The sequence below is a fragment of the Gordionus sp. m RMFG-2023 genome, chromosome 2 (assembly GCF_954871325.1).
Source record: "Gordionus sp. m RMFG-2023 chromosome 2, tfGorSpeb1-WG-v2, whole genome shotgun sequence".
NCBI classification, from domain to species: Eukaryota; Metazoa; Nematomorpha; class Gordioida; order Chordodea; family Parachordodidae; genus Gordionus; species Gordionus sp. m RMFG-2023.
The window spans coordinates 48,918,733-48,946,439 of NC_088776.1; the positions used below are offsets into that span (position 1 = coordinate 48,918,733).

Here is a 27,707-nt window from a genome sequence, read left to right on the forward strand (position 1 = left end):
ATATATTTTTTTAAATTATATTAGACGGTCAGGAATTTAGTTAGAAAAAATTTATTTAAAAAAACTTTGAAGTTTGATTTTCGAAATATAATTCACATTTAGTATTTGTATTACAACACCTAAATGAGCATATATTGCCGCCTAATTATTTTATTTGCGAATATTTTAAAAATATGATATACATATTACACATTATATACATATAACATATAAAATACTTATAACATATAATATACGTATAAATATAATCCCTGAATAAAAAAGGCATATTTTTTCTTTTATTAAAAAAAATGTTATAATAAAAATTGTATAGCGAAAGAAATTCAAAATTTTGATATTTCACATGATTCACACATCGGACATTGTTCTATGCTTGCCTTTATATATCTAAATTTATTTTAAAATTGAGAATATAAAAAAAACTAAATAATACAAAAGAAACCGTTTTTTAGTCGTCTTGAATTAAACTATATTAGTTAAATTAATTAAAGAAGTCCTCCCCCACCAGTGCCGTAGAGAAGGAGGGGGGGGGGGGGTAGGGTTGAAACCCCACTATAACCTCCGAAAAAAATTTATTTTTTTAATATTTTTCTTATTGCAAATAATTTTATTTAAAAATGGTTTTCAATTTATAAATAAAATTATATACGATATTAAAATGAAATATATTTAAAAAAACAAATGAGAATTTTTAATTTTAAATGATAACATGGTTTAAAAATATATATCAAAAATTATAGGTAAAATATTAAATAACAATAAAAATATATTGTAAATTTTTTCTCGCATAGTTTATAAATTTAAATTAATTTTTTATAATTTTTAAATAAAAGAAAAATCATTTAATTTGGTAAATATAATGAGAAAGTAAAGGTAATCGCTAATATGTTTGGGATTAAAAATTTTAAACCTAGAGTAGTTTCTAGATAGTCCAATCGCTTAAATATTGATGCCTACAATTGAGGATTTTTATAAAATAAATATTTTTACTCCCCTTATTGATACATTTTTATTTCAATAAAAGAAAGATTTATTAGTCACAATTTTATTTTAAACAGCTTTTATTTTCTTTTGCCGTTTGAGTCTAAATACACTTGAAACGCGAGAGGATATTAAGAAAATCTCAGTTTTATTCTGATGAATTATCAGGATCATATGATAAATTACTTTGTGATGTCGAATTTTGGTGACAGAAGAGACCAAAATATGCTTTGCAGGCCCTTTCCATGTATAATTGCACTTTAGATTCCCTGCCTAATATCAAAACATTGCTTTTTATCTTAGCTACCTTACCGATTAGCACCGGCACTAATGAAAGGTCTTTTTCAACTTTGAAAAGGTTAAAACCCTATTTAAGAAATAGCACCGGTGAAAGCCGTTTAAATGGATTCACAATATTAAATATTTATAAGGAGATTATTCTAGATAAAAATTTGATTCTTGATGAATTAGTGAAATCTCAAATAAATGTAGATCTCTTTATAAATTCAAATTATAAAATAGCTATATTATTATAATATGATCTTAGTCATAAAATTTTTATATTCAAAAAGTAATTATAATGAATTCTTAGTTATAATATTTATATATTATACTATTTTTAAAAAATATCGTCGCGTCTAATTTTTCAAACCCGGTCCTGCCAGAAATTATTTTAAAAAAGTTTTATCGGCCCGAACCCGAAATTTTTTTTAAAAAGTTTTGTCGGCCTAGCCCGAATTTATTTAAATATAGAAATTCATTTTTATAATTACTCAAAATAAAAGATATATGTTATATGGCGTCTTGTTTTTATAAATAAAATCAAATATTTTTATTTCACATAAAAAATTTAAAAAAATTTCCAAGGCCCAACCCAACCCGTCCTAATATACTCATTTGTATTAATTATATTATAATTGTTAAATTAGATTTTTTTAAATACCGCACAAGAATTACTCATATTTTATTGTAATTCTATTTTTTTTAAATATAGTTATTTAGAATAAATTTTTAATATAATCTGTATAAAATTTATACATTTTGAAATTTATTTTATTAAATAAATAATAAATAAAATCTATAATGAAATTCTCTGCAAAATTTGTTATATGCAAAAATTTAATTAAAATATTTATTTTTAACATAGAATAAGATATATTGAGTAATCATAAAAAATGGGAGGTTTGGGGGCGATTTTATTCTTCTTTCTACACCGAATGGATTGAATTAATTTACAATTGGCTAAACATTGATAACATTTTCAGAATAATGCTTTCAGTCGCATATTAATCATAAATGGCCAAAATTTTGTTACTAATATTTATTTTATTTATGCTGACTACTATAGTGGTTAGACACCAATAAAGCACAAAATTGGCAAATTTTTAAAATGCGGTTTGGGGGTGAAGCCCACAAAAAATTTTAACCCCCCTGGATCAATTCTGGCTACGCCACTGTCCCCCACCAAGAAATATCGTCTTAAATCTATACTTTATAATGGGTAAAATGGCTAAGGGTAAAATGGCTAACCATCTGGTGGCATAACTATTAAAATCTATTACAATACCCTCCTTATAGCCAAGCTCAAGGGCCTACAGTTGTATCACCTCATAATGCAAATTTAATTTTGTATTCTATTTAACATATTAATTAACTAAACTCTTTTGCCGCGCTTTTTAGGTAAGGAAAATTGCACGATGGGCAACAACCAATCATTTCAGATACCATCTTATCATCACGACTCCCCCCCTCGGTATTTTCGATCTCGGATAAGACCGTTTTATTGAGTCTCAGTCCCGTCAAAATGCAATAAGGATGGCAATTGATTTCACCGCATTTTGAGCACACGATTTTGTAATTCTCGAAATCCGTTCCGCAAAATTTACAAGGCACGAGCTGGTATAAATTTAGACTATCGGATTTTTCCGGCGAATGGTGACGAGATACTTCTTTATATTTTCTTAGAGTTAGAGAAAGAATTATTTATTTTTTTTACAATTATTCTAAAAAAAATCAGAGCGCTAAAAATTTAATTTGAAAAAATTATTCATGAAAGTTTGATATAAATGTTGATAATGCTAAATAATTCTTTATTTCGTTTAAGACTGTGTCCTAAATATTAAAAGTATATTTCCTAAACTTTTGAAACTTTAACGAAAAAAAAAGAAATAAGCTAATTTTAATATAAAAATAAAAAGATTGTCTTTAAACATAATTTTAAAAAATTTTAAAATTTCGATTTGATTAAAATTTAAAAACTTCTGATTTTATTTTTGTGAATTTTTAAACCAGGTTTAGGACACAGCCCAACCCTTCCTTTTTTCTTAAAAAAAACTATACAAAACAATTTATCTTGCTTTTAATTATACCCGGAATATATTTAAAAACTTAAACCTTATAATATTTTGCAACTTGATTTTGTTAGGCTGAGACATTATAAATTCGGGCCTGCCTTGATTCTTCTTGTGCTCGTTTACTTTTTCGAATATCAAAACGGCGATTTTATAAGCTGCCGCCTCGAGCCCCGCTTTCCAGCACTGCAGAGCCGCTGATATCAGAACGGAATGGTATATTTTTATCCTGGCGACGGATAAGATGTTTTCGAAATTATCGCTGATTTGGTTTATATCACTCAGTGTATCATTGAGATTAAAAAGTGCATGCTGATTTAAATTTTTCACCCCTTCGCTTTTAATGGAAGGGCTGGAGAAGAAAAATTGCGAAGGAAATTCGAAGATCAACCTCATCAATAGTTTGGCCGAAAGATCGTTCATCTTGGATTTCATTTGGATCTGTAAATGCGAATAATCGTTTTTCGTTAATTGGTTTTAAAATTAAATAAAATATATATTACCTTAGCAATCTTGTAACTGTGCAAAAGCATTAATTGTAAATCCAAATGGTCCGATATGATGACCTTATTTTGTTGAGCCTCATTTTTGTTCATATTTAAAATCAAGCTCTTGTATGTTTGATAAAGTATTCTGTGAGCATCTTCAAACAATCCTTTTAAAAAAGTTACCAAACATACTTTAGCCAAAATAATTAAAAAAATAACAAATTTTACAATTTATCATCACCGATCCAAGCATTTCCTAACGATTAATAGTTTAAACATATCAAAACTTAATAATGAGATAAAAAATTTAATATAAAAACGGTTTTAAAATATTGGTACTACATAATCACTCACATCTTTCGTCTAATCTCTCAAGCCAGTTCCCCTCCTATAAAATATTTTGAGCGCAAGCCATTTACAAAGTTTTTTTATCCATATGGTTTAATTTTTTAATCCCGTGTAACAACTTGCCAATGGACTTCTGATAATAATTCAAACTATCCTAGATATCAGAAATGTGGAGAACCCACCCGTTAAGAATTTGTGCATAAGTTGCTATGCCCGGCCCATTATAACTTTTTAAAAAATTTACCAGCCCGGCCCATTTTGGTTAGACAGCTGAATAAATAAGCATATTCTAATTTGTTTTGAAACAGTATTAATCAAATTATTAGCTTGAAAACCAAAAAAAATATATATAATTTTATGGTCCAGGCTGGCCTATTAAAATTTTACGAAATCAGAGATTTGCAAGGCACTGTCTCATTTTTTTATATATAAATTGTCCTGCTCCGCCGAAAAATTTATATATATGAACGGCCCAGCCAATTATAATTTTATTTCCCGGCCGATTATATTTTTTTTCAAAATAAATCCTGGCTTTATATATAATATATCTAATTCACCATTTTCCTTTTCCATGTCACATATGATTAAGGCTATCTTGTTAGATTCAGATATTTTTCCGCAGTATATATATAGATTCAAAAGTGTCTTCAAATCCTAAATAAGTATAGTAAAATGGATCAAATTTAATATTTATTATCTGACATTTTGTTCTAAATATTAACGTCACATAAAAATCAATCATTTCAAATATCCTTATATTTTAGCTTTAAAAAAGAACACATCTTTTTATTCTTTAATATTTACGTCTGAACCATAAAACTTACCAAATGGGGAATAAAGGCAATTTACATGTCTCTTTATATTTACCTTTTCATAATTATTCGGTCTCAGTAGAAAGGTTACAACTTCGTTAAGGGCGTGTTCCCTTTTAGTCTCCGTAAAATGATCGAAAGGAAATGATTCAGTTTTATTTTCAATATCTCGATTCGAATAAGCGTCATCGGGTGTGTAAAGCCTGGTTATGGTTGTGAGGAGGCCAGTAATGGCTTTATCGTAATCTGAGGTATCCTTGGGAGATGATATTCGACAATCTTCGGTAATTGATTTCGCGCAGGTTAAATAATTTTTAAGAGCCTTTATAAATAATACAATTATTTTTATATTATGGTGAGAATAAAAAAAAAAATAATGCTTAACCGATGAGCGATCTATTAGTCGTAAAGCTATCTATGTTACTCAAAAACAGTAAAGTCATTATATTTCGCGTTATACATCTCGTGATACTCTGTAAAAATCTTATTTATATTTAAAAGTCTCTAAACCATTTACTTTGAAAAAAGATAGCATAAATTGTTTTCCTTGTATTTTATAAATCGATATAGGTATTTATTATATTAAATCAAAAAAATTCAAAGAAAAAGGCGCATATATTTATTATAATAATATTATGAATTCTCTTATTTTATTTTTAAACAATTTTATTAATTTTTAATAATGATTGTTTTTTTTTAAGTTTCTATCTGATAAACAATATCAGCACCATATTTAAACACCAGTTCAATTGATGCTGAGGATGGCAGGAGTATATTATATTTTATATAAAAAAAGGTGTTTATGTTTGGAAATTGTTTAAGGTTTTTTAAAAAACCTAAACAATATTAAAATAAAAGTAATAAAATATAAAGTAACCAGTAACGTAAAAATTAAGCGTTCAAATCGTTACTTTTAAAACATTAAGTAACGCTGTTACTTTTGTAACGTGTCATTATATAATACTAATCGTGATATTAGATAAATTTATTGTCTAAAACGAGATTTATACGGACTGTTATTTTCGATGGGAAACTCGGATTAAGAGTACAAAATAGTGTAAACAGCACTTTTTACAATTGAATTAACTATAAATTAAGTCTAATATAAAATTCGAGATTTATACGGATTGTTAGTTTCGATGGGAAACTCGGATATGTAAACACTTTTTACAATTGAATTAACTATAAATTAAGTCTAATATAAAAATAAATAATTTTTTTTATAAATGTTTTTTTTTGGTTTGGAACGGATGAAAATAAAGATAGTCCTTCTAATTCAAACGGCACATGTATATATTTTCGTTCTCATAAAGTCAGTTTCTATTGATAAATCTCTATAATAACATATGTAAATAATTAAATATTAGTAACTTGTTCCAAAAGATTGGCCTTGAGGTAATAATCACCTGCCAATAGATGAGAGCCTTTCTGGTTGAAATAATCGGCAATTTTGAAGTAGAAATGAGGGAGGTGGTTCATATTCAAATCTTTGTGGCCGTAAATAAAGATTAATCAATTTAAATTAGTATTGAAAAATTAAGTATACTAAAAATTTGGGGCCTCAGGTTTAAAACATGCTAAAATTTAACGGTTCGATCAATTAATTTAAAAAAAATTATTTAACAAGATGAGGTCACTTTCATAATTAAATTTAACTAATTTTTGAGCAACTTTGAAAGAATGATAAAAAATAATATGTACCGAACGCTTCCATATCCTTTTCGATATCTATCCCGTTTTCGTCGATGATTTCGAACACCTTTCGCATGTAATGATAGGTGATTAAATCATTGATTTCCTCATTCATGGCCCTCTCCCGATCGATTTCGGTTGAAACAAAGCTATCTCCAGACGAATTATGGTCGATAGAATTGAACGTTTTTAGCGCGATAACTTTGGAAAATTCCAAGTAGCTTTTGATCTTGGTAATGGCCTCGCGGCGATCACGTATTTCGAGCGATACCAACTTTTGACCCAAGTCTTTGATTCGTGATTCTCTCAGGCTAGGGACACCTTGGTGAGATATAGGAAATGATAAAGGAAACTTATAAGGACTTAAGATCCGGTCTAAGAGGCCTTATCACTAAGTTAATTTAAGAGTGTGCCACGCTAATCGCATGTGTTCGCAAATGTTTTAAAATGTAATTATTTCGTTTTATATTAGATTATGCTTCTAAATTGGTTTAAATAGTTTGAATAAATGTTATTGATATGTTATAATATATGATGAAAGAGAGAAAAGTGTATTTAAAGAGGTAGGGCAGTAGTTTTCGATTTAATTGAGAAGAAATATTTAGGTAGAGAGATGATAATTGGGGCATAAAGTAGACCATAAATAATGATTGTGGTTTAGGGGGCGATAACCTACGGCGGATCGAAGCAAGATAAGTGACTTATGAAAATAGAGTATTTTACACTTGAGGTTGTCCAACAAAGTTAACATTACGTGTATTACGGTATATTTAATCAGAAGTAGTAGTTATGAAATGTATCTATCATTTATTATGCTCAACTTATCCAGAATAAAATCATGGCATATATATCTTGTGGTTAGATGGTTTACAAACGAAAATAAATGCTTGCTAAATAGAATTTTTACCCGTTTTTCGTTTAATTTTAGTAGTACCATATCAAATCGATCAAAAATAATGATTTTCAAATGACCTCTTAGGATTTGAGCCTTAACACTAAAGCATGGTTTAAATTTAAGCTTCCTAGCTATTATATTTTTGGATATCGAGAATCAAAGTAAGAAAAATAATCTATTTTCACATTTATAGATTGTCTTCATTTATATATTTACCAAAAAATATCGTATTATAAATAATGATTAATAACAAAATAACGTTTGTATATATTCCATTTTAAAAAAATATTTTTGTCTTTTATATTTTTTAATGTAAGGGTTCTTTTAACCCCATTCAAAGTTTATCTTTCTAGAAAATGATGAGTTTCTCTTAATTTTATAAAATTTTAGGCAATTTTATTAAGACTGTATTTTTAAAAAAATGGAATGCCAATTTTTCGCATTCATAAAATTGATGAATATATAATTAATCTATTAATGTTATTATAGATTCTTATTGTAGTAAAGAATCTTAGCATATATTTATATATTTTGATTTTTATTGACAGGAAAATATTTAAAAATCGGTAAATTACATGCATATACCATATTACTCAAAAATATTTTCAAGCTATTCCATCTCAGATTTTTTTTTATTTTTAAAAATTAATTATAATGGTATCTATTGAATAAAAAAATATTTCTTTTTTTTTCATTCTTCCCATAATAGAGATAACTTTCCATTCCAACGAAAATATTTTTTTAAATAAAAAATTAGATTAGCTTTAGTGATATTTGCTTAAAGTTTTGCGAAATTGGGAGAAATCCATTATTTTTTACAAGGATTTTCTTCAAAATAAGGCTAATTAGACCGCCACTATTTTGATATTAGAATCAATTTAATTAGTGGATGGCAATCGATAAGAATAAAAAAGTAGTTTTTCATACTTCGACCCTAAAAATCCTTAAAATATAAGAGCCAGGATGCAAAAATTTGGATCAAGTTTTAGTCAAGTGTACCTAAGTTTGAATAAGTCCTACAGTAGAAAAATCATCAAAATACAAGCCCGGCTCGTGGCCCAAAATATTGTTATATATCCTCTCTATTCTTTCTTTTGCCTAACATCAAGAGAGATAATAAAAAAATTGATATCTCTTCCTTGGATGCTTTTAAAAAATTCGAACTGCTGGAAGAAAAGGTTTCATAGACAGGGCTTAAATGAAATAAAAATTGCCACACGGCAGCAGTCGCGACCAAAAAAAAATCGATTGCAGGTTTTTAGTTTGTATACAAAATCTCTTACAGATCCCATAAGGTCGATCAGATCCTGATCAATTTGATATGTAATAACCTGTAATATAACTAAATCCTAAGACTAAAACATTATGTCTTAACCTACTAAAACATCACTCGTTTAAAATTCTGTCTACTTATTGTAAGAATCATCTCAAAGTGGGTTGTGCCAGTCCACAAATTTTTCGCCGATCTGATCATACATCTGCATTGTCACCTCGCAATTATAATTGACATATACAAAATATAAGTAAGAATACAAGTAAGAATATAAGGAATGACTCCCATTCACGTAAAATCAAACTATTCTTTAAGTTCCAGTGTACGTCATACCCCCCCCCCTACCTTAGGTTAAGAGTGCCCTAAGTTTCTATCTTTTCGACAGTATTTCTTGTAAATTATAATGTTTGAGTAATATGTGTGACGTGAACATTTATTTTTAATAATCTCGTTTTTCAATGAATATAAAAAAAACCTTTATTTTTCTCCATCTCATTCAGCATATGGCGCAATTCTGGATCAGTATCGTTGGGATGATCAGTCTCATTTGGAAGATTCAAAATATCTTTGACCGGATTAGAAAACTAATTGTATTTTTTTAAAATTGCGATCAATTATGATTTTAACAGTTAGTTACCAACCGATTCCGCTAACAAATCACAGACGATAATTTTTAAAAAGTTTTCTTTTTAAAAAGTAGGGACTAACGAACATTAATCACGATTCACGAGACATAACTCCGTATGGCAAAAATATAATCAACTTGAACAATCGAATTGTTGTTCGATATTTCTTGACACAGAGAGAAGAGATCCAGATCTTTCCCCGAATCTTGGAAAAGACATTTGATGAATCGAGACGCAGTTTCTCTGTCCTCTGACATCGCAATCATTGAAAGAGCTTGGTGGGTTAATAATTGCCCAAAATGTTTGCACGCGTGTTTGGCTAAATAAAATAAATAATATATTGAAATAGTAAGGTAGAGGTCTGTAATGAGAGGGGTTTTAACCCGTTCATTAAAAAATTTTAAACAGTGGGCGGGCGGGTTAAAAATATTTTTTAAATTTGCGGATGGACCTGTTATTTTTTAGATAATTAAAGGGTGCCCGTCTATAGAAATTAAAATCTTCCTTATTTTATTTATTCGGTAATATACTTTTAATATACATCTAATTATACAATGTTGTTTTATATATTATTAATAATGTTTTTGTCATTGTTTATCCGAGATATAAATATATATTATAAATCTTTTTCAGTAAGGTATATATTATTATTCAATAAATAAAAATTTACTGGAAATTAAATTTCATATTACTTATTTATTTAGCAATATAATTTTATGCATAATACAATGTTTGTTTTTTTCTGTATGTTCTTGTCTTTTATATATTCGAGATATAATATAAATATATGTATATTACAAACCTTTTAAATTGAAATCGTTTATAATTCAATAAATAAAAATTTCTTAGAAATTAGAACTCTTAATAATAGACAAAATAACTATAATATAACTATTGTGATTTTGAAGGATTGCAAAACTTCAAACGAATATTCTACTTTGATGGAAACGACAAGAAGATTTGCTAAAAAAAATATTAGCAACTCCAGCTTTTAGAGGTTCTTTTGAACAAGGATTTAACATAACTGGATGATTTATAGAGCCAAGAAGCACATTTTAGAATCCAGATAATGTGGATTCATTGTTATTTTACATTGTAATTATAAATAATATCAAAATAAACTAATTTTATATTTTTCTCGATTATTTTCTCTAATCAAATAAATTCTTAATTTACATTCGTAATTTTAGTATTTTCTCAAATTATAAAATATTTTTGCAGATATATCCTGAATCATTCTTTTTAGATGTTTAAAAAAAATGAAAGAAAAAGACGAGCGTGAGTTTAAAAAAATCATAAAATAATGGGCGGGTAGACGGTTAAAATTTTTTTAAACCAATGGGAAGGTGTGTAAAAATTTTAAAACAAGGAGTGGTCGGGCTTTGGCGAAAACCCGCCCACTTCAGACCTCTATAGTGTAAACCTTTACAAAACGCTATTAATTTAAAGTTTCCGATTGCAAAAGATTTGTTCAAACAAAAAATAGTATGCTTAGAACTTGGGTAATAGAAATGTTGGCTAATTGGGTTCAATCTTCTGGCGCCTTCCGAAGAAAATAAGTTAACATTAAGGCGTTTTAATTTATATTAGTTTCTTTCAAATTTGAGCTGCTCTCTTTTAAAAAAACCCAGAGGAAGTGAAAATTTTCTAATATCTTGTATTTGCCGATTTTTTATCCGGCTAAAAATTGGTTTAAACGGCTAAAATTATAGTAATTACCATACTTAGTAGTTGTCTTGTATTAATTTATGGTAAAAAATTTTTTTTACATAGTTTACAAATTGCTTAAAACAATTGCGTAGGATTTTTTTTTTAAAAAAAAGTATTCATAAATTTTGTCCACAAATTGCTTCAAATAATTATAATACGAGTGTAAATTTAGTTAACAAAAGAGTAGCTTAACTATTATGAGGTTCTAACTCGATCAATTTTAAAGCAAAACAATTTTCAATTAATAATATCAATTTGAACCTAACTAAATTAGGATCAAAAATAGAATCTGAATCTTAGTCAAATAGAAACAAATAAACTAAATTTATTATAAATTTTTAGTAAAAAAAATTAAATCAGTGAAAAATATATTTTTTAAAATAAAATTATAAATTGTCTTTAAAAAAGCGAACCCCAATCGATACGCATCAAACGGAGTGCCTTGATCAAAAAAATTTCGGCGTAGATTTTGATATGATTTTCTCGAAGAAGATGCAACCTTTTCCATGCCAATTGCAAGTGCCCTATATCCAGAGCGTTTAGAAAACGCTTAATAATGTTATTATTGTCATTTTGGTTCAAACTGTCTATCTTGACATTATTATTTTTAGGAATATTAATATTTTCAGAAGACAAAAGAATCTCCTCGATATTTAACTCGGGTACGGGTAAGGAATCGATCATATTTAAGTTATCTTCTAGAGTCTTTTCCGATTTTATTTCTTGACTGTAAAGCGACCAAAAAGATAAGGTTCCGAGACTAAGGAAAGCTGTGATAACGGTAAAGGGATTTTCTGATATGTTTGATTGGGGATGTTTGCTAAGATGCTTGAAAGTTAGAAAGTTATTCAATAGTATACGGTTGATCATATTCAAGAGGGGACCTTGATAGAGAAATAAAAGGTAGAAACGAAAATAAATGAATGTGAAATTAAAAACAAAATTTTTGATTATTAATTATTAAAAACAGAAAAAAAATTCTTACTGAATGATAGACGGCTTTACGGTGTTCACATGTCATTTCCGCGCAAAACTTATATTACCATGAAAAGAAAATTCTAGGGCAATGTATTATCGGGAACATTATAGCGAATAAACTATTAGTGAAAACTTTAGCAAAAGCATCTCTCACTTACTATTTATGAAACGAAATTTATTTGATCGGCATAAAATAATAATTTTTATATTTCTGGGGTGTGCGGAAGGTTAAATATTTTCATTGGGTGGGTGTGTGAACGGGTTAAAAAATAAAAACAATAGGTGTTCGGGTTGGTGAATTAAAGATAATTTTCGGACAAAATGAGTAGAACAGGCTTATATATTAGGTTATTTTATTATTTCATAATATTGCATATTATATAAGTTTAAGTAAAAATAAATTAAAATAAATAAAAGCCAAACCAACTAATCAAATTATTCTAAAAAATTGTGAGCGGGTTAAACAAAATTTTTAGATAAATGGTCTAAGCGGAGAAGCTTTTATTTAAAATTTTAGGGCGGACAAGTGAGCGAGTTAATTTTTTTTCAAATAATAGGCGGGTTTTCGGTTTAAAACACCCCGCCCATTACAGACCTCTATGACACCCTACTAAAATTAAACAAACTGATAGCTTTGATGGGGAATCAGCATACTATAAATATTGGAAAATTAAATTTGCTATAATGTCTTAGCGATATTGCATTCGCTATTTGGGGAATAATATTTTCAAGGAAATTGACATTCGAGGTAATAGTTGAAAAAGTTTTGCAGAATTGAGGAACAATATAAACTTCCAAATTTTAACATTTACTTTTGACAAATATAGAAAACTATCAGATGTCCAAAAAAATAGTATTCTTAATATTTGTGGTAAAAGTTAAACACCTGCTAAATCAGAATGTCCTGCCCCAAGCCTACCCGATAACCAATGGAAAAATTTTTTAAACTAGGCCCGACTCGGGTCCGTTGTATAAAAAATTTTTTAAGTTAATAGGCAAGAAACATCGAATTCAAAATATCTATTTTATTCTCTATTTTAATGTTGTGCATTTTAAAAACTTTATCTTAGATAATTTAAATAATGGTTAATATCTATTTTTTTTTAATTCTATTAATTACAAAATATTATTAAAAGAAAGTAAATAATATTCCCAACTCATTTTTTTTAAACCTAATTTATAAATTTAATATATATGATATTCAATCTAGCAAAAAAATGAAGAATAGGAAAGAAATAAAAAATTAATTCGGACCAAGCGCCGAATCTATGTACTAATAATTGTTCTACTGCCGATTTGACCAATGATAATTCAGCCCTGCAGGACTCTAGTGCAGGTATTATATAAGACAAGTCGCTAAATAATGTAAAATACATTAATTCGAACACTTGTCAAGTTAATATTAAAATTTAATATTTTAAGGTGATATTTTATCAATCACCAAAATCAAAATATTTAGTAAAAAATATAATACCCCCCCCCCCCCCGGTAATAATTACCATGGATAGTTTTGGACATGTAAACGTATACCAATAATTCATAATTAGAAGGAGGCTGATTATTTAGCACTAAGAACACGGGAAAAGGGTAAAACGACTCGTGCAAAGATAAATCCCATATTATATGAGTTTGATCAAGATAACCAATATTTTCTAAATCTTTAGTGTGCAACTCGTTCGTTTCATTTGATATTTGAACATCGATTGAAGATAAATGATCCTTTTCCTTTAATTAAATTTTAAAAAATATTAATTTATTTAAATCAATCGCAAAAATAATAAAAATAATTCGATTTCTGCAATTATGTTAGAGCCACTGCAAAAATATTTCTCGCATTATTAATAAAATATACATATATTTCTGCTAAGTAGAATTTAATTTTTAAAACTTAAAAATTTATACCAAATCATAAAAAAAATGATTTCCCGCTGAATCCACGAATACCAATATACACATATTCGGGTGTACCGTCAAACGCTTTATACTAAAATGGTGACTTAACAGATGGGCGCCATCATTTTGAAGGGATTGTTGGCTGATGATATCGCAATGATAGCTTAAATCATGGAAGAGAATCTGATTCTGACGTTTTATATCAAAAAATTAATTATGATGTTATCACTAGTTATCTGAAATCAAAACTTCTTGTTCATAAACGCAAAAGAATGTTATGTAGTTTTTTTAAAAAGCTTCATTTATAAAATTGAATTTAAGGATATTCTGTAAGAATAGTCAATAGCGAAGGTCATGGTTGAGAGAATTACATAGATACATTACTTTTTTCCCCCCAAGGGCAAAATGGAATTAATATTTAGAACGAGAATTTCTAACATTAAATATTGTAGAATAGAAAATTAAAACCTGACTTTAGAAAGTAACCCGATTTTGTTTTATTTTAAATAAAAAGTATCTATTTAATACATAATTTTTAGGTTAAATGTCTTAAAAAAAACTTTTTTAGTTAACTTTTTAAAAAAAATCACTTGTAATTTTTTTTGTAACTTTACCTTTTGATTTGCGTAAAATAGCGATTCGTTGGATATTCCAAAGCAAGTTACGCCCTTGAGGATCAAAGAATTATCCGCAACGATAATAGTTTCATCTTTGGTAGAGTGAGGAGATATCTGAGATAAAAAATTTTGCGAAAATATATTTAAAATTATGAAGACAAACTGGCAAATAAAAAAAACCTTTTTGGTGTATTTTTTTTCTTTTTAATTCTTAAATAATTTCAAATCTTTTTCTTACTACTAATTCTTATGAAAATAATATTTTGTAATTTTAGAGTTATTTTTCGACTAGGTCATCCCCATGACTCGTCAGTGAGCGATTTACTATGGAAACTACAGATAAGAATCGCCCACTGGCAGCTGAAGATCTCGAAATATTGTGTTTTTTTGTTAATTTTTGTTTTTCGTCTTTTTTTATTTAAGGTTCTGTCCTAAATATACAAAAATCAAATCTCAAAAATTACGCGAATTTATCGGGAAAAAAAATCAAGCCATTTTTTTAACGTAAAATTAAAGTATTAGTCTAAATGATTTTTTTTCTAATTCGCGAATGTTTTGTGATTCTTAAAAGTTGTACCAACTACTATAAAAATTTAATCATTTTATCATTAAAATTTTGTAATTTGTGCAATTTTTGCGAGAAAAATAATATAAAATATATAATAAATCATTCACATCAAACACTTTTAATATTTTAAATGGAGATTTAATAAAAGATTCTGGACATGTTTCCTACCCCTCAAAACTCACGAAAGTTATGTAATTCTTAAATCTTTTGATAAGTTTTTTTCATCTAGGACAGTGTGATTTTTCCTTTTTTTTAAAAAAAAACGTGTCCTTTTGCTTTTTGTTTTTTATATACCTACAAACATTACTTTAAAATATTAAGATTTAAGTTTATTTTAAAAAAATCCTAAGATTTACCTTTACTATCTCTAAGTTTTTGTCCGTGTAGAAGATAAATAAATGGGAAGAATTTAACGCAATTTCTCCAACCTTCTTCTCGTCGGATAATTTGAGCAAAGGCAAGTTCAATACTTCGATTAATTGATCTGTTGCAAAAGACAATATTTTTAAAGTTCTAATTTCTGGAATTAAATGTTAAATGATATAGTTGCATTTTTTTGAAATGTAACGACAAAAGTAATTTTTTTCAAATTATATTTTAAAAATATTACAAATATTTATATATCTCTCATCTATTTTCTCTATACGATGATTATCTAAATTCAAAATTACTTTTTATTAGATATAATGTCTCATTCACATCATGCTCTAAAGTAAAACGTTTGTTTAATCTAGGAAAGCTCTTATTTAGAAATCCAGTATGCCTCTTAGACAATTTTGAAAAATATTTGGTTGTTGTCGAATAAAAATTTATTGAACCCAATTTATTTTTGAAAAATAAAATTGCATCTTGTTATGTAAATATTTTTTCAGTGCAATAAATATTATATTCTGGTATATATATTTTTTTCAGTTTTATATCTATATTTAAATTTTATTTTTATTTTACAACCCTTTGATCAAAATTTGTACAAAATAATTTTGTATAATAATAATTTAAAAAATGATGATTTATATTAAATATACATAACGCTTGAAATGTAACTAGTTAATTAATATAAATTAAAAATCAAAAAGTTACCTTTTTAAGAATGTAACTATAATTTATAGTTACTTTTCACAACTAACTTTTAACAACGCTAATGTTTTGTTAAGAATTTAATTAGATTTTAAAATTCAATATTGGTTCTGGAACTCCACTCTAAGCAAATGAAATTTAATTTGTTCCTTAATTTTTCGAAATTTGAAGATTAATTTTTATAGAAATTAAAGGATTTCAAATCAAAGATTTTTTCCTATCGAATACTTTCTATCAATATTCTCATATCTTGAGGTATTTTGATAACAGTTGTTTGTTAAAAGAAAAAAAATTAATAGTAATATTCAATCAAACTCTCAAAAATTGTTCGTATTTTAAATTTACAATTTCAGAGTAACTCGCCTAATTCGAGCACAAAAAAACATTTTAATTACTGAATAAATTACTCAAGAGCTATAAATATTACAGATAATTAATTAAGGTATTAATTAATAACTTTTTGATGGGTCAGTGTCTAAATTAGCCTGGAAAACTTTGATAAAACTTCGATGAGTTCGGTCAATAAAGTGGATTGCCGTGTACCATAATTTTTTGCAGCCCATTTCATTGATGTAAAAACTTATTTTTTCGCATACCTCAAAATCGATGTCTGGCAAAATGGAAGACGTCTGCATTGTGCTTATATGTCTCTATTTTTTGTTGCAAATAATTTAATATAAGATAATTAAAATTCATAGCCCCCCCCCCATAAACAATTGTAATTAAATGGAAATGAAGGACGAAGAAATTATTAAAATGTTCCACCCCACCTCCTTCTAGCTAAATCAAAGCAAAAGTAGGAATACTTTATATAAATTAGGTGATTTATCTGAATTCCTCTTGGGTGATATTTTTCTTACTATTTTAAGCATAAAAATATAATGTTACAAGGTTTTTTCAAAAATCTCCGTTCAAAAATTTATTTTTCCTATTTATGAACTATGGGCATAACGATGGGGAAAGGGGAGTTCCTCTACTTCTGAAATAGTCTGTTTTCGTAAATAGCATTTAAAGCTAATAAAAAAAATTTCATCTTAAATCATAATATATTACTATAAAAAAATAATTTGAAAGAAAAGTAAGTAAAAGTTATAACATTTTTAAAATAATGATAATTCAAAATTTTCATTAAAAAATAAGCATTTTAGACTGTATCCAAAAAACTTTCGCAAATTTTAAAATTTTGAAATCTATATTAAAGTTAATCAAATTTTCTAGAATTATGTTTTGGACAAGTTTATATTTTTATAATTAAAATAGCTTGTTTATTTATTTTCATTAAAGTTTTGAAAGTTTGTGAATTTAAAATTTTTATTTTTGGATACAGCTTAAATAAAAAATATAAATTAAAAACTAAAAATTATTTTAAAAAAATTAACATAGCCAAAGGCCTGCACTAAATGGATAGCAAAATACCCATCTAATAATGCTTTCTCTCCAGCCCCCCCCCCCAACCAATAACCAAATCCTAGCTATGCCTAAGTTATGAATTGAGATTATTGCTAGTTGCGAGCACATGCCATTTTTTTCTGTATAAAAATCAACACCTTAAATATCCTTTTATCCCTTTGAAAAATTTAAATTGGAGTATTTTACCCAAATTCGATAGACACTTATAGAGAGATCCACACCGAACAACCAGTATTATTTATAGAATCTAAACCGAACCTGAGCTGAATCTTTAAAAAGGTCTGTGAATCGACTTGAACCTTTTGATATCATTTAAAGATTATTATCAATCATTTTTGATTAATAAGTATCAGTAGTCCTTTTTAGATATTTTTGTATATTTCTATTTGACAGAGAATCAGAGATTTCTACACCCCCATAATTACGATTCCATTTTTTATGCGCTAATACCAAATCAGAATTAGCAAAGAAAGGAAATTCAAATAGAAACTACTCGCTACAATTTTATTTAACGAGATCTTCATAATTCCTTGCCTTTCCCCAATTTCGATGATGTTAGCGTCACCCCCGCAGTGGTATTAGTCTCTAACGCCAGATACATATGAAGATGTTTTCAACCAAATAATTTACTTTTCCCTCTTATAGATGTAAGTTAACAGAGGAGAATCTTGAAAATATTTTAATTGTATAAGGGCTTAATATGATTTTTTAGGGAATACCACAAAAAATATTTTTGAATATGTGCTTTTAAAGAAAAGTTTTTATGCGAAAAAGTTAGCACCAGCTTTAAAAGGTTCAAACCAAACCGATATTATTTTAAAGACTTGAACCGTTATTTTTATCCAAACCGATATTCCTTATGGTTCAGATACCTGCACTTACGGGGATATAATATACTAATAATAATATAACGTATATAAATTAATGTATGCAGTTAATTGTAATCTGGATGATTAGCGGAATATTTTTTTACATTTTCGGAATCTTGCGCAATTTTGTGTAAACAAAGCATTCGTTGTTGATTATCAAAGAATTTCATATAAACTATATGGAACAAATTATTGTAGCAATGCAGTGGGATTCTTTTCTGAATAAAGTTGGAATAACCCATTATGATTCCCTAAAATATTTTAAAAAAATTGAATATATTATAAATATAATAATTAAAACTTCTAATATTTTAAATAAATATTCAGTATTTCCCGTCTTTCTTATTATTAATAAGGCTGGTTATCAAAATTATATATAAATATGTTACATTATATTATTTAGTAACTAATGTAGAAATATCTAAATAATTTTAATATTTTAAATGTACCATCATTTCAATTCAAATAATGTTACATAATTATAAAATTATTGTTTGTAGTTTGTTATCTTATAAAATAACTGTTGCTTATAGTAAATGAACCAATACAAATATAATTAATATTTGTATTGGTTCATTTTGCATTGGGCATAAATTTTCTACACAATTTTATAAAAAAAGCAAACCAAATTATAGAAAAATGTCTCAAGAGAAAAATACACGTGTGCTATCTATAAAAAGATCATGATTGTAAACCTATATTTTGTTGGCTTAAATCTAACTTTGTATTTATAATAAATTGTTACAAACATGAATAAGCTTTGTATTTTAATTTTTTTAAAAATATATCTGGGACGGGCCCAAAAATTTCTAAAAATAACCGGACCGGGCAGCCGTATATTTTAAATAGCCATTATTTGCTATAAAAAGTAAGAATAATATTTTTTTAAATCCGGGTGCCGTGCAAATGGTATCTCTGCAGGTAGAGGACTGCACGGGCTGTCCGTGGCCCGACCCGATCCGGCCCGAGCTTCGGGTTCGGACATGGAAAAGTTTTTTTGGGGTTAGGGCTCGGGTCGGGTTATAAGAGCTGTCCGACCCGACCTAACCCGAAAAATGAATAATAATATTAATATTCTAAATAGTTATTATAATTTATAATATTAATTATAAAATCATATCATTTTTTATTTATCCATTTTATCTTAAAATTTCAATCATAATAACATGTCATGTAATTATCAATTATTATTTTATAATTTACCTAACAACCGGATACCAAAATATTTTATCACTTAATTGTGTGTTTCCCCAGTGAAGTACAAGATAAGACAAGACAAACTATTTTATGTACTAAAGATATAAGATAAGTTTTATTCTTTCATTATTATTTTATTATATACATTCTCCTATAAAACTTTCTATAATTCTGTTTTTTTCCAAATACAAATTGGTCATGATTATTTTAAAAATAATCCTAATAACCTTATTTATTCGCTTTCTATAATTAGTAGTAGTAAAATTGTCCTTATCCATATTATTTTTACCATAATCTGTAGTTAGTTGATCTTTCTTACATACTAAATTTTTCTAATGTTAATCATGTTGAAATATTTAAAGATTTAAATCATCTCTCAAATCTAGTATAAACTCTAATAGATATAGATATTAAATCTGAAACTAGTTTTAAAATAAATTAACTTTTTATTAAAATATATCATTAAATTTTAGATTAGTTAATCAGCTCGATAAAACTCTTCATATGTGTGTTGAGACTAGATGGAATAGCAGGCTAAATATGATTGAATCGATTTTTAATCAATTTAAATATTGGGGATCCTCAATTCCAGAGGAGAGTCGATTAGACTAAACAATAATATTTTGAAATGATGAGGGATCTTATCAAGTTTCTGACGCCTTTTAAAATTGCGAGTGATGAACTTGCGAGTGATTTAAAACTCACTATTCACAAATTTACATTGTGTTATCATAAAATATTGAGTTTTTTAGCGCATCCTAACTTAAACTCTCAGCTAAACATCGCAAAGATGTCGGGAATATTTGTGGATAAATTTCAAATAGATATATTCCACCAAATTACGACGTTTTTGTGCCCAAAATTTCGGGATATGAAAATGTTATCCCGAGAACATTATAAAGATTTGTGTCAACATATTAACACGTTGATGAATGCAGAGAAAATCAACAGATATTATTGAGCAAAAGTATATAAATATCAACGCTCAACTGATAGAGTAGTAAATAAAGGTTCATAAAATTAATAATAAAATTATTTATTAAAAAATAATAAAGTAAATATATATCTTTTAATATTATTATTATATTATGAATATTTTTTTTTCTTAAAAAAATACTGAGGTAGATACGTTTTTGGATTTATCTCTATGGGAGGCTGACAATGCGTTTTCTGATGCTAGCGGCGAAGTTGACGAGCTTAAAAAATACCTAGATCCTAAATTATGTATAGAAGATGATAATATTTTAAATTGGTGGAAAACAAACCATAATGAGTTTCCAAATTTAAGTATTTTAGCTCTTAAATTTCTAGCTATCCCTGCTTCGTCGGCTAGCAGTGAAAGAGCGTTTTCAGGGACTTTTTAAAAGCCAGATAAACTGGACGCCTCTTTATTTATATATCATAATTATTCACTTTGTGATACTTTTGATAATGATATTGATTTGTTAATATAATATAATATGTTCATTATATTTTTTATATATTTATTAACTTTAATATCATTATCATCTATATTCGACATAAATGATGCTTTTATTGTATATTTATATAATCGCTATAATTTTTAATTCGCTTGTATATTAATCTTTTTATAATATTTTTTACAAATTAAATAAAATGCAACTTAATATATATCTTGAATAGATTATGGTCGTCAAATACACATTTATATAAGGTGGCGATGAATAAATACACATAAATTTTTTTTGGCTATTATAATATTCAAACTCAAATTGCAAAATTTTATTCGGGCTCGGGTTGCGAAAAAATTACTTTGCAGTCCTCTATCTGCAGGTCTCTGATTAATATATATTTTACATGTGTAGAAGGAAAATATATAATTTATGTAAATTTTTACAATAAACGTCAATATATACACATTTTTCGGATTTTTTTTTTACAATATTTTGGCAGCGAATATGGTAGCAATTTAAATACATAATTGATAAATCATCTTTTAAAATGATGTCCTATCCTTGGCAGAGCCATGGTCTCGATAAATGACTATTATATAAATCATTTAGTCTTCTCCATTACGGAGACTAATATCGGCATCATAATTTTTAAGATATCGATCCCTCGATGTAATTGTATGGATACCTATTGACAGCTATCAGTTGTTTATCGATTTTATCTTTTGCATTAATTTTTGATAATCTCTTTGGCGTTACAATGGAAGCATGGAGAAAAATAAATAATTCATATAATAGTATTTTAGCGGAACCATGGCTCTGCCAAAAATGCGACATATTTTTAGAAGATGATTTATCAATAATGTATGATATGTTTAAATTGATAACATTGCCATTGCCAAAATATGCAAAAAAAACCCAGAAAAAATTTATGGTTTTGTATATTTTGTAGTTTATTGTAATAATTTTATAAATTTTTATATATTTTGCTTTTGCATATATTTATAAAATATATATTAATAAAGTTTATTTATGTTTGTCACAATTTATTATATTAAATAATTTGATTAACGTCAGCAAAAATAAAAATGGTCGGGGTTGAAAGATTTAATAAAATAAGAATTTTTACATTAGCTAAGGTAAAAGCTTTATCATATTTATAATGTTAAAATTTTTAAAAATACTGGACACATAAACAACAGCTTTATTAATATAATTACCAAACTATCACATAATTATAAATATTTAAATGCTTTGGCCATGTCCTGGTTAATCTTATTTTTTGAAACTTATTTCTATATTCTGGTTTGTTTTTAGTTTGACATTAAATAAATATTATTTGTTATTTATAAATTTTATGGTATAAACAATTAATCATAAATCTAAATAGGCTCCTTCTTTTTAGGCTGTTTGTAGGAAGCTATATAGATTGGTAAACAAACAATTGTATCAAAATAAGACAAATCAGGATATGACATTTATCTTTTTTTTCTATTACTTTAATTGATGTTACTATAATGATAACATGATCAGGGCTAAGCTTCAAATCCTCAAACACAATGTTTTCTGAATGCTTGAAATTGTGACTTGATTCAATTTTGATCTCCTGCATTTCCATATTATCAACTATTTGATGCTTATTTTTAACAAGATTTATAAATGCTTCATTCATAATTAATGAAGGGATAGATATAGAAATTATTTTAAAATATCGCTTCTTCTTGATTAATAAATATAAGTAGTGAAGATTACCACTATTATTGCTTTTCATGTGGGAACAAAATAAGGAGCTGTGATCATACGATATGACATCTTTGAATAAGGGTTCAGAGGTATATTTAACCTAAAATTTTAATAAAAAATTTGGATAACTTCATAAAATTATAATAACTAAATATATTTATAATATCCTTATGAGTTTAGGTTTTAAATAATAAATAGAATATTAAATGTTGAACTATAAAGTTACCTGATCTACAGGTTCAAGACTCCTTATTAATAATAAATGACCATATTCAAATAATACTAAAATATTAGAAAAATTAGTTTGTGCATTTGTATCATATGCAGGAAGAAAAGAACATTTTAAAATTTTTCCATATTTAAAATCAAATAAACATTCCTGATATTCCCTTTTCTTTTTCAAATAAACTTTATCATCACAAATATTATAATTGAGCTCTAAATCTAATAATTTAATTCCAGATATTGATTTCATTTTTTCATTGGTTTGATAAAAGTTTAATATCATCTAAAAGTTTCATATATGATACAAATTTTAATTAAATTAAATTACATGAATATTGACATTGTCATTGTCAGTACAGAAATTCATTACAAATTGATTTGTAAATGTTTTCTCTTCCTTGAAATTTGCAATAAGAGATTGGTTGAAATGAAATATTTGCTGATTTAAGATATAAGCAATATTAAGATTTTTTAATGAGTCCACATATACTATCAGAAATATATCAATTAGTTTGTTTATGTTGAATGATATCCATTTTCCAAAATAAAATTTAAACTCATCATTTTTTAAATCAGATTGATTGTACATACTTTTGATAACTATAAAACTATTATCATAAGGTAAAACACTTAAATAAGTCACATATTACCTATTGCTTAATGGATAATAAAGCAAAAAATCAAATTTTTTTGACACAAGTAAAATGGTATCCTTATAAGACCAAAATATATGATTGTATGTACTTCTAAATAATTTTGGTTGATTTATGTATTAATAAAATATACACCTTTTTTCAATATTCTTTGTCATAAATGAATTTTCAGCATTCCAGGTTATAAATTTCCCCCTATTCGTTTTAACTATTATAGCTAAATCATCATTATTTTTATTCCATTTATAATCTAAAATTATCCTTACAAGAATATTTGAATAAAATGTATATTGACTAAAATACTTGGTAGTTTTAAAAGAATCTATAATTATACCATCATGGCTATAAATATTAAGTGCTTTATCATCTTCTCTATAAAATGTATTATAAGATAATATTTAATTAATCTTTTACCCTAAACAGCAAAAAAACTTAGAAGATAAACTATATTTTATGCTAAGATGGGATAGGGATTTCCTAGGAAACGTTTGCTCGAATTTTAACTATTTACAATACAGTTGAAAGTTTCTTTATAAAAATTATAAACCTTCATAGATACATTTCCAAAAATTTTTAATTCCAAGTAATTTTAAAAAATTTGCTATCGTCAAATAATCCAAAAAGTTGGTCCGATATTTAAAATTATCCAGCTGATTTTAAACTTAGAAAGCTAGTAGAAATTAAGGTTCCCATTCTAAATCGCTAAAGTAATAATCGCTAAAAATTAAAATACCACTAAAAAAATAAAAATAAAAGACAACAAATAGTTGTATAAAATACTTAATACAAATATAAATCTAAGGGTGAGAATATAATATATTTTAATATATATAATTCATAATAATATTATTAAACATGTGTTTTACAAATTTAATAATTGTTTTAAATAGCATTAAAAAATTTTATCAATAGTTAAAATACTTAATACAAATATATATCTTAAGGGAGAAATTATAATAAATTTTAGTATATAATTACAAATTATATTATTAACAAGGCGTTTTACAAAAATATTTTAAATGGCAATAAAAGATTTTATCAATAGTTATATTCAATACTTAATAACAAATATATATTTTAAGGGGGATATTATAATAAATTATAATATATATATATAATATTATTAAGTATGCGTTTTATAAATTTTTAATTATTTTAAAAAGCATTAAAAAATTTCATCAATAGATAAAATACTTAATACAAATATATATCTTAAGGGAGAAATTATAATAAATTTTAGTATATAATTACAAATTATATTATTAACAAGGCGTTTTACAAAAATATTTTAAATGGCAATAAAAGATTTTATCAATAGTTATATTCAATACTTAATAAAAAATATATATTTTAAGGGGGATATTATAATAAATTTTAATATATATATATAATATTATTAAGTATGCGTTTTATAAATTTTTAATTATTTTAAAAAGCATTAAAAAATTTCATCAATAGATAAAATACTTAATACAAATATATATCTTAAGGGAGAAATTATAATAAATTTTAGTATATAATTACAAATTATATTATTAACAAGGCGTTTTACAAAAATATTTTAAAAAGCAATAAAAGATTTTATCAATAGTTATATTCAATACTTAATAACAAATATATAATTTAAGGGGGATATTATAATAAATTTTAATATATATATAATATTATTAAGTATGCGTTTTATAAATTTTTAATTATTTTAAAAAGCATTAAAAAATTTTATCAATAGTTAAAATACTTAATACAAATAATATATCTTAAGGGAGAAATTATAATAAATTTTAGTATATAATTACAAATTATATTATTAACAAGGCGTTTTACAAAAATATTTTAAATGGCAATAAAAGATTTTATCAATAGTTATATTCAATACTTAATAACAAATATATATTTTAAGGGGGATATTATAATAAATTATAATATATATATATAATATTATTAAGTATGCGTTTTATAAATTTTTAATTATTTTAAAAAGCATTAAAAAATTTTATCAATAGATAAAATACTTAATACAAATATATATCTTAAGGGAGAAATTATAATAAATTTTAGTATATAATTACAAATTATATTATTAACAAGGCGTTTTACAAAAATATTTTAAATGGCAATAAAAGATTTTATCAATAGTTATATTCAATACTTAATAACAAATATATAATTTAAGGGGGATATTATAATAAATTTTAATATATATATATAATATTATTAAGTATGCGTTTTATAAATTTTTAATTATTTTAAAAAGCATTAAAAAAATTTATCAATAGTTAAAATACTTAATACAAATATATATCTTAAGGGAGAAATTATAATAAATTTTAGTATATAATTACAAATTATATTATTAACAAGGCGTTTTACAAAAATATTTTAAATGGCAATAAAAGATTTTATCAATAGTTATATTCAATACTTAATAACAAATATATATTTTAAGGGGGATATTATAATAAATTATAATATATATATAATATTATTAAGTATGCGTTTTATAAATTTTTAATTATTTTAAAAAGCATTAAAAAATTTCATCAATAGATAAAATAGTTTGTTAAATAATATTAACTTTAAAAAATTATTTTTTTTTATCCTTAAGCCATTTATGGCGTAACTTAAAATTTCTTTTTGTTAAAAAAACAACTTTTATATTTTAAATCAAATTGTTTATAAACTAATATTAAAATTTTATATTTTATAAATCAATTTACTTAACAAACTAATGTTCAATTTTTTATTTTTTATTTTTTTAAAAAGATCAATTTATATAAATTACATTGTCAATATATATAGCAAACTTTTTTTTGAATATATGATCATTATTTTTTTTTTAATCTAAATCTCAATAAACTTTTTATGGTGGCAGTTCCGCTACTTATTCGAGGAAGTCGTAAATAAATAAATAAATATGAAACAGATTCCCAATAATAATGTTAATATAAATATTGAATTTCCAATATACGCAGGCAATGGCGATCTTTTTTTGAGTAGATTTGAAGACATCTTCAAGGACAATCAGATATCGGACATCGAAAAAGCGGGTTCCTTTACAAGAAGATTACCAGATGAGGTATACATCAAGCTTAAATCGATATGTTCACCTACCGACTTCATCAATCCATCGATATTGTTTGAAAAATTCAGGTTATTACACCCGAGGAAATCTACAAGTTCCAACTTATTATTATTTAATGCAGCTGTACAAGGTAAAAACGAAAGTTACATCGATTGGGTAAGTAGATTATGCATTTTAAAAAATGAATGTTTGCTAAGTGATAGTAGAGTTATTGAAAAAGTAAAAATTTCGTCAATCAGCAAAAATATTAGGCAGAAAATTACATTAAAAGAAAACATTACATTAGAAGAAGTTCTTACTTTAAGAGATGATTTTGAAGAGTTAGAATTAAAAGAAAATATAATTGCTAAAGTTGAAAATATTTCTTTAAACGAAAAAACAGAAAATGATACAACCGTGAAACATATAGAAAGGCAAAGAGGCAGGAAAACAGAAGAAAATAAACAATTGGTGAGATATGGAGACCATGATGAACGACGAAATTTACAATCTAATTACGATAACAGACAACGATGGACAGCAAGAGGCCATGACTTTCAAAGAAATATTTATCAAGGAAATAATTATAACCCCAGTTACCAAGGAAATAATTACAACCCTAGATATCAGAATTATAAAGCGAATTATTACAACGTCAGAGCAAACTATCCAGGATCGTACAATAATTCTTCGAGATTTGATAATAGAACTAGTTATATTAAAAATGACTATAATAATAATAGATTTAATAATGATTATAATTACAGATATAACAGACATTATAACGATTCAAGATGTATTCAAAGATATAATGATAATCATAATATT

The 27,707-nt window shown here is 25.7% G+C and overlaps 1 protein-coding gene across 2 annotated transcripts; it reads right to left on the reverse strand.

Moving 5' to 3' along the window:
* Positions 1 to 238: 238 nt before the first annotated feature.
* LOC135923299 (uncharacterized) lies at positions 239 to 18,801 on the reverse strand. 2 transcript variants are annotated; one of them, XM_065457969.1, is made up of 17 exons: positions 18,693 to 18,801; positions 16,767 to 16,959; positions 15,589 to 15,716; positions 14,662 to 14,778; positions 14,057 to 14,236; positions 13,654 to 13,879; positions 11,590 to 12,060; positions 9,604 to 9,785; positions 9,316 to 9,424; positions 6,682 to 6,993; positions 6,352 to 6,467; positions 5,036 to 5,302; positions 4,726 to 4,822; positions 3,836 to 3,987; positions 3,376 to 3,773; positions 2,642 to 2,941; positions 239 to 387 (listed from the first exon to the last, which is right to left on the reverse strand). In XM_065457969.1, exons 1-17 carry the CDS (start codon positions 18,756 to 18,758, stop codon positions 324 to 326), a joined length of 3,378 nt encoding a protein of 1,125 aa, XP_065314041.1. In that variant the 5' UTR covers positions 18,759 to 18,801; the 3' UTR covers positions 239 to 323. The 2 variants fall into 2 exon arrangements, with proteins under 2 accessions (XP_065314041.1, XP_065314042.1); XM_065457970.1 differs by lacking the exons at positions 239 to 387; positions 2,642 to 2,941; positions 3,836 to 3,987 and having other exon boundaries at positions 3,530 to 3,773.
* Positions 18,802 to 27,707: the final 8,906 nt, after the last annotated feature.

Bases quoted from the DNA above. Each gene is read 5' to 3' on its own strand.
- LOC135923299 (XM_065457969.1), bottom strand. From the start codon at position 18,758: ATGAAATTCTTTGATAATCAACAACGAATGCTTTGTTTACACAAAATT. The intron at 4,823-5,035 runs GTAAATATAAAG...ATACTTATTTAG, and splicing joins GACCGAATAATTATGAAAAG to GATTTGAAGACACTTTTGAA. The intron at 3,988-4,725 runs GTGAATTAGATA...CTTTTTTAAAAG, and splicing joins TGACATGGAAAAGGAAAATG to GATTGTTTGAAGATGCTCAC.